The sequence below is a fragment of the Solenopsis invicta genome, chromosome 1, assembly GCF_016802725.1.
Source record: "Solenopsis invicta isolate M01_SB chromosome 1, UNIL_Sinv_3.0, whole genome shotgun sequence".
NCBI lineage: Eukaryota > Metazoa > Arthropoda > Insecta > Hymenoptera > Formicidae > Solenopsis > Solenopsis invicta.
Window position 1 is genome coordinate 11,171,296 of NC_052664.1, and position 15,242 is coordinate 11,186,537.

The 15,242-nt window shown below is 26.2% G+C and overlaps 2 protein-coding genes across 7 annotated transcripts in view; one reads left to right on the plus strand and one right to left on the minus strand.

Annotated features, from left to right (window-relative positions):
* Positions 1 to 6,724, minus strand: part of LOC105207136 (vascular endothelial growth factor receptor 1) — a 36,379-nt gene extending 29,655 nt beyond the window's left edge. For both annotated transcript variants that reach the window (XM_039453967.1, XM_026132525.2), the window contains exon 1: positions 6,513 to 6,724. In XM_039453967.1, the coding sequence (XP_039309901.1) occupies positions 6,513 to 6,582 (70 nt within the window). In that variant the 5' untranslated portion in view covers positions 6,583 to 6,724. The remainder of the gene's footprint in view (positions 1 to 6,512) is intronic.
* Positions 1 to 15,242, plus strand: part of LOC113003382 — an 88,310-nt gene that overhangs the window by 37,553 nt on the left and 35,515 nt on the right. For 3 of the 5 annotated variants that reach the window (XR_005575629.1, XR_005575630.1, XM_039454031.1), the window contains one exon: positions 6,243 to 6,513. The exons of 1 other annotated variant lie outside the window; for it this stretch is intronic. Coding sequence is in view for 2 of the 4 variants with exons in the window: in XM_039454031.1 (XP_039309965.1) it covers positions 6,243 to 6,274 (32 nt within the window). In the remaining 2 variants the exon portion in view is untranslated. Of the gene's footprint in view, positions 1 to 6,242; positions 6,514 to 15,242 lie in introns of those variants that run through there. One more of the 5 variants, XM_026132535.2, reaches the window with a different exon arrangement.

The window sequence follows — 15,242 nt, forward strand, 5'->3', positions numbered from 1 at the left end:
TACATTTACATATACATATACATATATATATACATATACATATACATATACATATACATATACATATACATATACATATACATATACATATACATATACATATACATATACATATGCTATGTACCATATATTGTATTATATATTTACTATAAATATTATTTAAAATATTATTTTTTTCAAAAGCAATTATAACGATCAAATAAAATTATCATTAAAGTATTTTTAAGAAGATACTAAGTTTTATCGATCAGCAGTAACGAGAAAATGAAATAAAAAGTATAATGCGATATAATGATGTTGTTTCTAATAATATACGTTTATAAGATTGAGCTAATCTGTATATGTTGTCATCGAACAGAACATATACGGTACAAAATGAAATGACTAATGCAACCAAGTGTTATTCGTTCCAAATGCAGATATTATAATACCGATGTTTTCTTTTTTGTATGATATACGTATCTTAGGGATGACTTTACTCTTATCATTCATTGTGATCTTTATAGACTATCTTTAGATGCTACATTACGAGTAGACCTTGGCTGCATTAATTGATCGTATTACTAGAAGGGCCTAATAAAATTATTGTCATTTGTTAAGACGCCGCACGAAACTAAGTCCAATAAAATTTCATCAGTGATGTACCACTGAGAGACAATCGATTGAGAAATACGTGAAAGTAAACACACTTGATAAAATTTATAACATATTTTTATTTTAACCAAAATATTAATTATATTATCTCATTTTGCTAATATAATTTGACAATAACTAATTATTGTGTTAATTAAATCAAAGCGACTAATCAAAAATATAATTTTATTTAATATATAATTTGTTTTGTACTTTTTTCTATTTCTTGTAGAATACAAGGTACTTTGAAAAATTCGAAACAACATATATATCCAACGAAAGCCATATATTATTTTTATAATAAAAATTTTATTATAAGTTTGATATATCAGTTAAAAAAAATTTAGCTTTTTTTTAATATTATGAACACAATACAATAAATAAAATAGACATATCTAAGATTAAATTTTTTTTAGTTTTTATTATGACTAACATTTGTTCTTTTATTATTTTTCTGTTTCATCTTTTTGAAAGAAAAAAAATGTTATACTTGTATTTAAGAATAATCAATCGTGACTATTGTGACGTTAGTATACGTATGTACATAAAAATTTTTCTCTATGGAAAAGGATGTAGATATTATATCAAAACAAATTTATCAAATTTATCAATTTATATAAAAATAGAGAAGTCAAAGAGCAAAACGAGAAATCAGAAAGTGATTCTAAATGCTATGTTTGTTATAAAAATTTCAATTAATCCTTAACGTCTGTAGAAAAGTCACCCTAATTCTAAAGTATTCTATTTTAAGTACACAATACAACTAAACCACCGCCATATGGCAACTGATAAGAGAAAGGTTTAAAATCTTTTACCAATTTAGAACTCGTGCAATATCGTACAAAAATGTTGACCGACTAAAATTTTCTCGCTCGTCTAAAAAACTGATTAATATATGTGAGGACTAATAATACAAGGCTGCTTATGCAAAAAAAAAATCAAAAAAGTGCCCTTATATGTACATAAAAAGTATAAGGTTAGTTTCTATTACAATCACATCTTTTGTTATTCTTTTAATTTGGGACTTTTATTTTTAAATAAATTTATTCATTATAATACTGTATACTGCTTGATCCAACACCAGTGCTACATGTCTATTGTAATACTTAATAAATTATAAATAAAATAAATGCAAATCATGCCCCCCGAAAAGCATGCAGCGCTGAAGACAATAATAAAAATATCCACGGTTTGTCTTCATGATAGCAAGTCAAAAAACCACCATTCACCGCTCAATGTGTAAAGAGAAAAAGTTACTAGTTTATGAAAGAAAGAGATGGAAACTATTTTTAATAATGATTATTTTTATATTGTAATTACTCAATTTAATAAAATAACACATACAAAAATACATTTCTTTTTATTTTAATTATGAAATAAATTTACTTTCAATTGCAAGAAGATAATTACTAATTGACAGCATATTTACATAAAAAGTTAAAAGACTAGATCTATTACAACTGAATTTCAAATAATGTTATTGAAAGGACCCAAAGCGGATTAAAACGTAGGCGCTTTCGATTTAATAGTATGTAATTGTAGAAGTGCAAATGCAATCAACGATTCACGCGAGAAAAATAGCGTTGATTCATGTATGCAATTTTGATAATTTTAAATTTCACAAAGTCTGAATTTTTTTTAATCAAATTTATTTTTCTTAGAAACAAATTTATGTCACAATTATATATATTAAAAAATAAAAAATTTATATATATATATATATATATATATATATATATATATATATAGGAGAAAAAGATAATATGGCACCCATTTTTATTTTATTGAATAACTTTGTTTATAATTAATATTTTCTATTGAAACTTGAACGATTAAAAAATTAGTTTAAAAGAAACACAGCTCCTTGTTACAAAATTATATATTTTTAATTTTCTATTGTTTAAAATTTTCCTGATTTAGAATTTTCCTGTGTTCAGAAGCCTTAGAAATACCATTAAAAATTTTATTAAAAATATTATTTTATCCCTGTTTAACATTAAACAAGCATAAAATAATGTTTCTAATGTTTCTAAACACCGCTCTTTAGAGTAACAATCGATTTATCGAAGAAATATTTCCATATAAAAATTTTGCTTAAAAAACCATATTAACAAAATTACATGTTATCGTTTTAACTTTTTATAACTCGAAATGTATACAGCCGAATAAAAAGTTAAATAAAATATATTATACGTACAGATCTTGCAAAAAAACACTCTAGTATGTACCTTCATGTAATAATACACTTAAGATTAAGAATAATGAGGAGGTGTATGTAATTAAAAGTTAAATGTGTACCTTGAAAAAGTTTAGAAGTGCTCAAAAGTCAAAATGCCTTATAACAATTGTCACTTATTATGTATTGGCATATTAGCATCACTAAAAAACAGCGAGCTACTAAACTAATAATTCCATAAGCAATTAGAATACGTCACCTAATAACGAAAATAATAGAGGTAGCCATATTGTCGACAGTAGCCATAATACCCTCTTCTCCTATATATATACATACATACATACATACATACGTACGTACGTATGTATGTATGTATGTATGTATGTATGTGTGTGTGTGTACACTGCAATATCTATAATATCTAATATTTTTAAAAAATTCTTTAATAATTAAAAATATATTATACGTACAGATCCTACAAAAAAAATTAAAATAGAAAACAGACTAATATTTATGTTTTAATACATTACATGTGAAAGTATATACATATATAAAAGTGTGAATATTACGTTTTTATTTATTAGATTAATACAAAAATAATTATGGATTTTATTTTCAACTTTTTTTAATTTTGCTGGTCTGTTTGAGTCTATTTGACCCAAAATGATTTTTATTTCTCTGTAACATTTTTATGTGACAAGTGAGCGTTTTGACCTTTCATGACTTTGTTTTAACTTTACTGTAATTAAGAAAGTTTTTAAGATAAAACAAAGTCATGAAAGGCCAAAACGCTCACTTATCACATAAAAATGTTACTGAGAGAGAGAGAAACAAAAATTATTTCGGGTCAAGCAGACTCGAACAAACTAGCAAAGTTAAACTATGCTTATTTTGGAATAATTTTATTTAACAATGTTTATCTATAATATATAACCATATTAATGAACAAAATTTGTTCTAATAATTTATGCTAGTGTTTTCATTGTTTGTTTTTATTTATTTTAGACTATCAAATTAAATATGGAAAAAAGTAAATTTAAACAATTTTATTTTATTATATAAATTCAAAATGAGACTTAAAACAACGGAAATTTCTTGCAATATCAACTGAACATTTGGCCAGAGAACATTAATCAACGCATACTGCTCAACACTGGTTCAATAAATTGTATAAATAGACGAAAGACTGTTGTGTCTTGAAAGTTTTCCGATTTTTCAGCATAAATAAATAATAAAATAAACAATAAAATTACTTTTATTCAATAAATTTACTCAATAAAATTTGATGATTTTTCTCACTTTTTCAAATAAATGAGGAGCATTATAAATATTCTTTTCTTCTATTTTTAATTTGAGTCTAAAATAAATAAAAATAAACAGTGAAAACAAATTGTTAATCGAATTTTGCGCTTTCTAAACTAGAATTTCTATGGAACATTTTAGTATAAGATTTTTGCGAGCACCAAATTTTCTGACGATCTGGAGAGTAAAGTTAATGCGCGGCGCGTGCTCTCTGCGCATAAACAATTTATTTTTCAGCAGTTTGCAGCTAGCACCAAATTCGCAATTAATTTATTTTGATACTACGGTGTCTAAAAAACATTTTAGTATAAGATTTTTGCGAGCACCAAATTCTCTGACAATCTGGAAAGTAATGTTATATCGCGTCGTGTGCTCTCCGCGCATAAACAATTTATTTTTTAGCAGTTTGCAACAAGCACCAAATTCGCAATTAATTTATTTTGATACTACGGTGTCTAAAGAACATTTTAGTATAAGATTTTTGCGAACACCAAATTCTCTGACGATCTGTAGAGTAAAGTTAGAGCGCGGCGCGTGCTCTCCGCGCATAAACAATTTATTTTTCAGCAGTTTGCAGTGAGCATCTAGTTCGAAATTGATTTATTTAGATACTCCGATGTCTAAGGAACATTAGTATATAATTTTTACAAGCATCAAATTCGACGATCTGATAACTGATTTTTTGCGCTATCGGACAGGATGAATTAATAATTATGATTATATTAATAACTTTGAATCCTATTATATTTCGATTATTTGTGTTTTCCATGTTATTTTACTACCAAAAACATACAAATATGGTGGTCTGAAAGAATTGTTCTCCGAGATCGCATGCTGCGCTGAATATATAGTGATATTTTTTTAAATAATTATATATTTTTAATTTATTTAGGGGTTATTTATTAGGGTTTCTTTGAGCACTAAATTAGCACTAAATTCTAGTGTTTTGTGTTTGTGACCACTACATATATTTTTTTTTATTATTGAGGGGGGTCCAACTTGCCATTAAGCTGCACCCCCCTACTTTTTTTTTAATTATTGCTAAACGGTTTGAGCATCAAAATTCGGACTAGAGTACTAAATTAGCACCTAAAAAGCACTAAATTTTTGACTTAGTGCAAACTCGATTTTTACTAGTTGGGGATCCAGCTTAATAGAGATAATTTTGAATTTTTCTGTAAATAAATAAATAAATTTTATTTACAAAACAAGTGCATTGTGAAATTTTATATCAATGTTGTGAACCATCTTAAATACTTAAAGTTATATTACAAAACTTACATTAAAGAGTTCATATTATTTGTCTTTATTTCTTAATCACATGTCCATTAGACCATATCTATCTCTTATTAAAATAATTTTTGATTTAAAAAAATTGTCGCTACATTTTTTTATTATTTTTAAACTTTTATTACTTTTTACAGTATAGAACAATCTATAATTTTTTCATAATTTTTTTATTATTTTGAAATTGTGTGTAATACATCTTCAAACTTATAAGGAACCTTAATAAGAAATCGTTATTACGGTTTGATATTCATTGACCTTTATATCAAAATCTGTTAAGAGCTTATCGTTTTTCAATAAACACATGTACTCAGTAGTCCTTATTAAGAGTGCTTTATCAGCTTTAGTACAGGTGAGAGAGATTCACCTGTACTACACGTTAGTATGAGTCATATGGGCATTCATTCTAGGTATATCTCCCATATCGTATATCTATTTTATCGATTGCTTCATCGATTTGATAGTTTCGACATGATCGTAAGAGCGATTCCATTAAATGTTTTAATTGCGGTTAACAGCATAACAACATTCGTTAAGAAATGCAAAATTTTTCCAATGCAAAATGAAGTTACAAAACATTATTATGAATAAAATATAATAATAATAATCAATGAAAATTAAGTTTTGAATAAATCTAATTTTCGCAATTTTGATGTTGTGAAGCTATCTGCGGAATTTATCTAATCTTATAAATATTATTTAATCTTGTTATATTTCAAATTTTTTCTTATGAAATCATAATTAACGAATTAATTAATAGAATTTTACATTGGGTACTTTTACTAAAACTATCATTCTCAAAAAAAGAAAATATATAATTTATTACGTTTAATTTACTCTCTAGTAATAGACAGCACGACGTGTACCAGAAATTAATCAAGATTTAATGTTCTGACAATGTTCTTGGGCCAATTTAAGAAGTGATGCTGAAATACTGTGTTAATCATTCGATCGGTATTCGCTGAACATGCTTCTACGTCGCACACGTTGAGTAAAATCCGACCGCGACACCGATAAATGTGACTCAATGGTAACCACGTGACTAGGTTACGCTTCAGTGAAGGATCTCCGTGCAACATCATGAGAGACCTCAGGTGTGTATTGTATTAATTACCTTGACAGAATGCTAAGACGATGAGAGGAATCCAAACGCGGAGTTGTGCACGGCGCGGCAACATTTTCATTTCTCGCACACCTTACGTTACCGGCTTCTCACATTTTCGCACATGTATGCAGCAATTGAATTGTACACTGATACAGCACCAACAGATTGGACGCGAACGCGTCCCGAAGAACAGGTCCCGGAGTCTCTCCTCGCGGACCCAGTCACTCTCTACTGCGGAGACTTTCATACTGAAACTCGCCGCAAGGCGCGACTAACAGGCCCCACCCGGCCGATTCCCCGTTCGAGTACGATTTATCGGAGACGACGTCATCTCTCGACATCATCCGCTTTCTGCTACCAAGAGGCACCTACAACGAGCTGATTTCTAGTCGTATCAGCCGATAATCGTTTCTTTATCATAAACTATATTGTATACAGAAAGACGGATACTTTTTACTAAAGTATCCAAAAATTTAGTTAAATACTAATCTAAAAATAATTTTCTGGTGGATTATTAAAATAATTATGAAGGACGTTTAAGCATGATGAGCAATGCTGCGAAAAGTTTTAATATTTTATTAACCAGCTTGAGCGTTTTACATAATTATTTTGATGATCCAACAAAAAATTATTTTTAGATACATCATCAAAACTGTTTTTGTCTGTCTAAGATCTGATATTTAAATTATATATTATTCCAATTCTGAAAAAAATTTGCGCGTATTTCACGTGCGTGTTAAGGAAATTAAATATTTCGTTGGAATAAGAGAAATGACAATGGAATCGATGTCAATTCAATAGATTATTTTTTGCTGGGGCGATGATAAATTTGGTCTTCAAAACTTTTTAAGGATTGTTGCATATAGGATGCATCAACGCGCTGCTCATGACAAGATGCGACGCGGTAACCAATCATTCATTTGCTTTTATGAAAAAGCGATAAATTGATTGGCTACCATACGTATCTCATCTTGCCACGTGTTAACGTGTCCTGTGAGCAGGCCTAAGAGCAAACAATTAATTTGATGAAAACATAAATTTTATACTATATATCCTATAAATATTAATATATATTGATTATATATATTTATACATATTAACTTTAAATTAATTTATATATATATATATATATATATATATATATATATATATATTTATTTATTTATTTATTTAAAAATGCTAAAGTTTATTTGGATTATTCCCATTTCTAAAGTCGCACAATTTTAAATTTACTTTTACTTCAACATCAAAATAAATAAATAATTAATTAATATAGAGTTCCTATAATAAGAGTCAAAAATCAAGAAATTACGAATTTTGATTGGCTGCCTAAATCCGCCATATGTGATAGTCAAGCAACTGCAAGTTTTAAATATAACGCTCATAATGTTTTTAACATATTAAATAAACAATTATTATAGCTAGAACCAATATAGTTGCTCGTTATTTTGTCTATAATTTAGTTCTAGTTGTTATTTCGTGTTATTCTAAATACTAGCTTTATATATTATTTAAAATATAACATTTAATTAAAAAAACAAAATAGTTAATATAACAATGTTATATAGTTTGTACGTTATTTAGCCTTATATTTTGTATGTTGTTAACAACGTTATGTATGTATATTTAAATGTATGCATATTTAAATCTCAACGCCAATATATTATTTAATTCTAAATTGGTAATTTTGATATTTATTTCTATTTTTTTTAATCTCTCTCTCTCTCTCTCTTGTTTTCAATAGTACTAATTTAAATACAATAAAATCAATGTTATAGATCAGTTTTAACGTTAATTTGACTATATATTATAGCAATTTGTCTTGTATATAACTCTTATTATGGAATATAACTCTTATTCTGGGTTAACATTTTCATATCGAAACATAGAGCCAAACTAACTTTTCATGTGCCCTAAGGCAAAGTTTTATTTTTTATTTCCTTAATTTTTTAAAAGAGGAAATTACAATGACACAAACAATAATTGTTCAAATAATTCATACAAAAAATATAATATATTGTGTGCATGTTAACATACAAACAAAAATAATTATTTTATTTGCAGTTTTCTAACTTTTATTTCAACAAATTCGTCGTCTGTATCGTTATAATTGATACTTTACATGGATCATATCGATTATATCGATATTATATTCAAATAAAATTATAGAAAAAAATTTTTTCTAATTTGGATAATTGTTTTTGTCTAATAGTTAATCTTAAATTATTCTTAATCAATTTCAATTTGCTAAAATTTCTGTTATGAAGTAAAAACGTGAAGAATGAGAAATGTTCGGAGAGCTTTAATATTTGGATATAACTCACATAGGGAGATATATACACTTGAATAATTCTATAAGTATTAAACTTTTTTTACATACTTTTAAAATCTGATGTTCTACGAATGTTTCTGTAAAGTTTTAAGTCCATCCGATAAAAAGCAGAAAGTTACACATGTAACTCTTTGCAATTAAATCTATTTATGAGAACTTAAGTTAAAACTTTGTTGGAAAAACGTATTGTGGTGGCTTTACTCAAAATAATAATGTTTCTACAATATCATATAGAAAATCGCTTTAAAAATCATAGTGATTCTATTATAACTATTGAATTAGCTATATATATTGCTACATTTAATAAAAATGCATCAATTTTTACTTGTATTGCTTAGAAGATTTACATTACTGTAAATTTTCTAAGCAATACAAGTAAAAATAAGTCCATATACACATGCCGCTGCGAAAAATAAGTATATTCCAAGGGGAGATGCGCGTTAAGTAGCGAAAAAAAAATTACGTCACAAGATTAAAGCAATTTTTAAAAGCACCTCGAAGGTTTGCTTTAGCCCTAGAGTAGACAATTTAATGTAAGTATAAAACTTTTAATGTTATTGCAGTATAATGTAAATGTAAAGTTTTAAACGCATTTTTCTCGAAACGTGATTTTCAAAACACGTGACCAACTGATCATTATATCTTGAAAATGTTTCGACTGATCGACTTGTAATTTTAACTTTTTTCTAGACATAGTTTACTACGTAGGATTTTTTACGAAGCTTTGTTTTTTTCGCAGTCAAGAAACGAATATTTTTGATAAAAAATTGCTATAGGATAAAGTCATCTATTATGGGATAGGTTCTTAACATGAAGTAGCGAGATCTCTGCTACATTAATAAATGCACGCGATTGATACCATCATAAACTTATTACTCTTGGGCTGAAATCTATTTAGTAGAAAATTCATTGTTAGATCATGCATGTAGTTGTTGAAAAAAAATTTTTGAAATTGGATATTGTCAAGATTTACAGATGTTATGTTAAGATTTGAGATAAATCTTTAAACCTTGTTTATTATAAAACAAACAAATATTTGATAATAAATTCTGCATACAATAATAGTTTAAAGTTGTATTAATAGAAAAATATGATATGTGATGATTTGCTTAATTATAAATATTCAATTTGGTGATCGTGAAACCGCAAAGCGTGAAACTCATAATATGAGACACTAAAAAATCTCCATTTATTATTGCATATTCTGACTTTTGAGAGCTTTTCAAAATGCTATTTTCATGCTATATTAAAGTTTTTCATTGAGGACTTTCAAATTAATAAAAGCTTAAAAGTTATAGCCTTTAGCATTAGTATTGAGACTTTAAAATATCTCGAAGAGAATAGATTTTGGAGAAAAATTTTTTTACGTACAAAAGTTTTTTAGTATCAAAAGAGCTATTTGATTGGTCAACTGGATTGTAAGTCTGCAGCCTAATTTAAACTTAGTAAGGTCCAAATCGATAAGACCTATCTCATATAAAAAAAAACTCTTTGTGTCTCATATTAAGAACCCTTTTTTTGAATTGGCAAAATCAGCAATTTTGATAACAAATTTTATTTACAACAAAGTATAACTATTATCGATTGCTAACTTTTGGCGATAAAACTTAAATATATTTACTATAATTTGAATATAAAAATAGGAGTTAGTAGTATAAATTAAATAAATTACATACATACCTCTAAAAAAAGGCATCTCATAAAAGGCGACTTTATCCTATTGATTTTGACTAGATGATGTTTCGTTTGAACGTAATATTTCGACAAACAATTACGTTAAGAACTAGATTTATGTTTCAACTTTAAAACTTGTGTTTATTTTGTTTTCAAATAAGTTCTGTAGAAGCAGCAGTGATAATCGCAAATGCCGTTTTTTGAAACACAACTTAGGGAAACAGGAACGGCGCCGTCATTTTGTATTTTTTTTTAACAAAATTTAAATTTAAAATTAAGAAAAATATGATTTTTTTAATGAAATAAACTCAATTTTATTCTGTTTTCAACAAAAAATTTGTAAAATTAGGTTTTATTTTGATGTATCTATATAGATATACATACTCCTTTAATCCAAAGTTATGAAGAGTAAAATATAAACAAAATTGCATTTTTAATGTGTTGAGGCTTTCAACTTAAGAGTACAGCAATGAAAATCAAAATTTGAAAATATCATGATAAACAAGTTTTTAGTCAGTTCTATTTTATGGCCCTTTTACATCCTGAACTTGGGTTTATGACATTGCTTTTTTATGACTTAAGTATAAATACTTAATTTATCGAAAATAGAAATTTTTAATTCTTGAAATTTTTTTACATAGTTTTTATATTGTGATTTTATTGCTTTATATTATAATTAAAACATATTTTTTTTAATAAAAAAATTCCAGAGCCCTAAAATAAATTTGGGAAAGTCTAATATGAAAAGTTTGTATGTGAAGAAAATGTTAGATAATAATTTTTGATTATTTACACACACACACACACACACACATTAATATCGTATTTCACCTGATTTGTTATTTTAGATGCAAAATACTTGCTGTTAAATGATAATTACTAATGTACTAAGCGGTTTTTTTTTTAACCATTTTTCTTATATTTAGAGGACAATTGTGTTTGCTAACAAATATATTTTACACTGGTTCTTTGCGTTCATAAAATTTTGCACGCTGTTCGTCTTCCATCGCAACTTCATGCTATCGGGATCTTTAAATTAGCATGAGCTAATTGTGAAAACTGGCGGTTATTAAGTTACTTAGCAGTAAGAATTGACATAATTAACGCGTCTTTGTTTCTTCAGAGTAATTTTTTCGGTATTCTGTAATTTTTTAAAATGTAAACAAAAAGCAATAATTTCATATAAATTTATATACAATTTTTTTTTATTTGACTTTTGTAAGGAATAAAATTATGGTTAGTATTCAGCTATATTATTATTTGCTAAATTAAGTTTGAAAATATAATTAAACATCATATCACCACAGGTCAATAAAAATTGTAAATAATTATAAGTTAAAGTTTACAAGATATATAGTGACGTTATAATATCAATAAATAATTTGTAAAATTAAAATATTGCATTTAATAATTAAATTCAATTTTATCTTATACTTATTTAAAATTTAATACAAAAAATAATTATAGTAACAAAATAGATAAAATAAGCATACATGTTATAAATCAAAATAAATAAAATAATTAAAATTAAATTAAATTATTAAAAGTAATTAAAAAACAATTAAAAGTAAATAAAAGTATATAATAAATTGACAAGAACAGCAATAATAATAAAATAGCTAAATAATAATTAACTTTAAATGTACAATAAACTTTAAATATAAATAAACATAATAATGTATAATAAGTATCTGATATGACAGTATTTATATGATAACTTCCTCATTGCAAATGTTTGAAATGTTTCTATTTCTTGTTTTTCATCAAAGTTTATAATGATTCTTTTTATACGATAATAAAAACGCAAGTTAGATTTAAGCCGCTAATTTCTGTTAATGTATTTATATCTTTATCTAGTCATCACCCTGCTAGTTTTAGATATTTTTGTGCAATTTAATGTTGCAGATAGTTGTTATATTATTATAAAGCCTCTGTACAAAAATCCGTTTAATACTTCACAAAGATTTCTAAAAGATTGATAAAAAACTGATATCTCAAAATTATAATCATAAGAAAACAAAATTAGCATTCCGGAATAAATGACTATTTTTAATTATTTGAAGTTTTAAAGCTTGGATATAATAAAATCTTAACTTAATTCAGGTTTAATTGTGCATTTATGCATAAAATGTAAATAGTTTACATTGCTCATAAACAACGCAATATATAAAATAGGTGTATTTAATATTACGATCGCTCATTAACCAGCTCATTAGTAGCAATTTAATGTGATTAATTGGATCTAAAGGTAAGAACCAAGCACATTCAGTTGCTACTTAGTCGCTCAGTCAGCGATTATATGTATAGAGAAGAAGAGAGTGATATGGCACCTATTTTCTTTTTATTGAATAACTTTGTTTATAATTAATATTTTCTATTGAAACTTGAACAATTACATTCATCAGAGTGTTGTTTGACAAATTCTAGACTCAAAGTAATGAAATATTTATTATTTAGGACGTGATTTATAAAAATCTAATGCACTGCATAATTGGTGAAAAAAAAGTAGTTGTAATATGGCTATCCATAAAAATAATTTTAAAAAATTAGGTTAGTTTAAGAAAAGCACACTACCTTATTACAAAATTATATGTTTTTAATTTTCCATTGTTTAGAATTTTCCTGCGTTCAAAAGCTTTAGAAGTACCATTAGAAATTTTATTAAAAATATTATTTTATCCCTGTTTAACATTAAACAACAAACATAAAATGATGTCTTTAATATTTCTAAACACCGCTCTTTAGAATGACAATCGATTTATTGAAGAAATATTTTGATATACAAATTTCGATTAAAAAAACCATATTAATAAAATTCTATGTTATTGTTTCAACTTTGTATAACTCAAAATGTATACAGTCGAATAAAAAGTTAAATAACAAAAAAACACTCGAGTATATGTACCTTCATGTGATAATACACTCAAGTTTAAGAATAATGAGGAAGTATATGTAATTAAAGGTTAAATGTGTACCTTGAAAAAGTCTAGAAATGCTCAAAAGTAAAAATGTTTTTATAATTGTCAGTCATTATGTATTAGCATATTAGCATTACTAAAAAAACGGCTGACTACAATAAACGAATAACTCCATAAGCAATTATTAGAAAACGTCACCTAATAACGGAAATAATAGGGGTAGCCATATTGTCGATAGTAGCCATAATACCCTCTTCTCCTCTAGTATTGAAAAAATTTTATTTAACACAAAAAACTATTTACTTGGTAGGTAAATAATAGCTTATTTACTTGCAGTCAAGTTAAAAATTTCTTAATTAAGATTTATATATAAATAAAAAGAAGAAATAATTTTTGACTAATTTTTTTTTCCAGTTCTAGAAAATATTTTTCGCTAGATTACTTTTAAATTCAAGATAATCAGATTGTTTAATCTACGAAAATAATTTAATTAAATTTAATAATATTATTGGCTTATTTATAGAATCATTATTTAAATGTAAAAAATTATAGGTATACTTAAGATGATGTATTTATATTTAATTAAAAATAAATATTTTTACTTTAGAACAAACACTTGCATTAAAATATATGATTTTAAGAGAATGTAATGTTTTCATTAAAAAAAATTGTTCTTAGTGTATGTAAAGTATATTACTTATGGATCATATAAAATGTAAATCTTTCGAGAGGGTAACCACTCGGAAAATAAATGTACACCGGACTTTAGACTTAAGACTTTACTGGACTTCACCAGCCTACATGGACTTTATCAGATTACATCGAATATCATCGGACTACGTCGAACTTCATTGGACTATGTCGAACTTCATCGGGCTTCATTGGCCTTCATTTGACTTCACGGACTTCGCGCAATTCGGATTTCATTGGAATACACCGGACTTCGCCGGACTTCATCGGACTTCATGGTAGGGATGTTCGATTCCGATTCGATTCTTTATAAGATCGATTTTTTTAGTTTAAAGATCAATTTTTTAAATCGGATTTTTGGTATTTTTTTGCAAATTGATTATTTACTCTAAGAAGAAAACCGATTCTTATTTTTAAAAATTATTTTTTTTTCTTTACTTATTACCCTTAAAGCGTCGTCTACAATAGAGACTGAAATTGAAGTTACGTATGATATTCTGGACGCGGCCGTGCTGTTATTTCTAAATTCAGTGTCCATTAAAGATTAGTAATTATAAAAACATTATGTAATTTTATATTATAAATAAAACATATAAAAGTACATAAAAGGAACGTATGTAAACAAAAAATGATGTGAAAGCAACCTATATTTTTTAACAAATATTTTTTATTTTTACAAAAACTTAATGCTTAATTACATAATTACCTGTTTTATTTATTGGTTAAAGTTTTAAAAATTAAAATCTTAGAACTAATATTAGTTAATTTAAAATTGATAAAACGTTAATAATTAATTAAATATTAACGTACGTTTTAATTAAATATATAAATTTTTACGATTTTTAGATCGATTCTAGCAAGATTGATTCCAATTTTTTTCCAGAATCGATTTTTATGATTTGATGCAGAATCGATTTAAGAATCGATTTTTATAAGAGAATCGAACATCCCTACTTCATGGACTTCGTTGGACTTTATTGGACTACGGCAGACTTCATCGGATTACGCTGAACTTTGTCGGACTTCATCGGACTTCGAGAAATTCAACGGACTTCAAGGAATTTAACGAATTTCTAGAGGATTGTACATCGGAATTCAAGAGTGGTTACTTCCTTGAAATTTTTT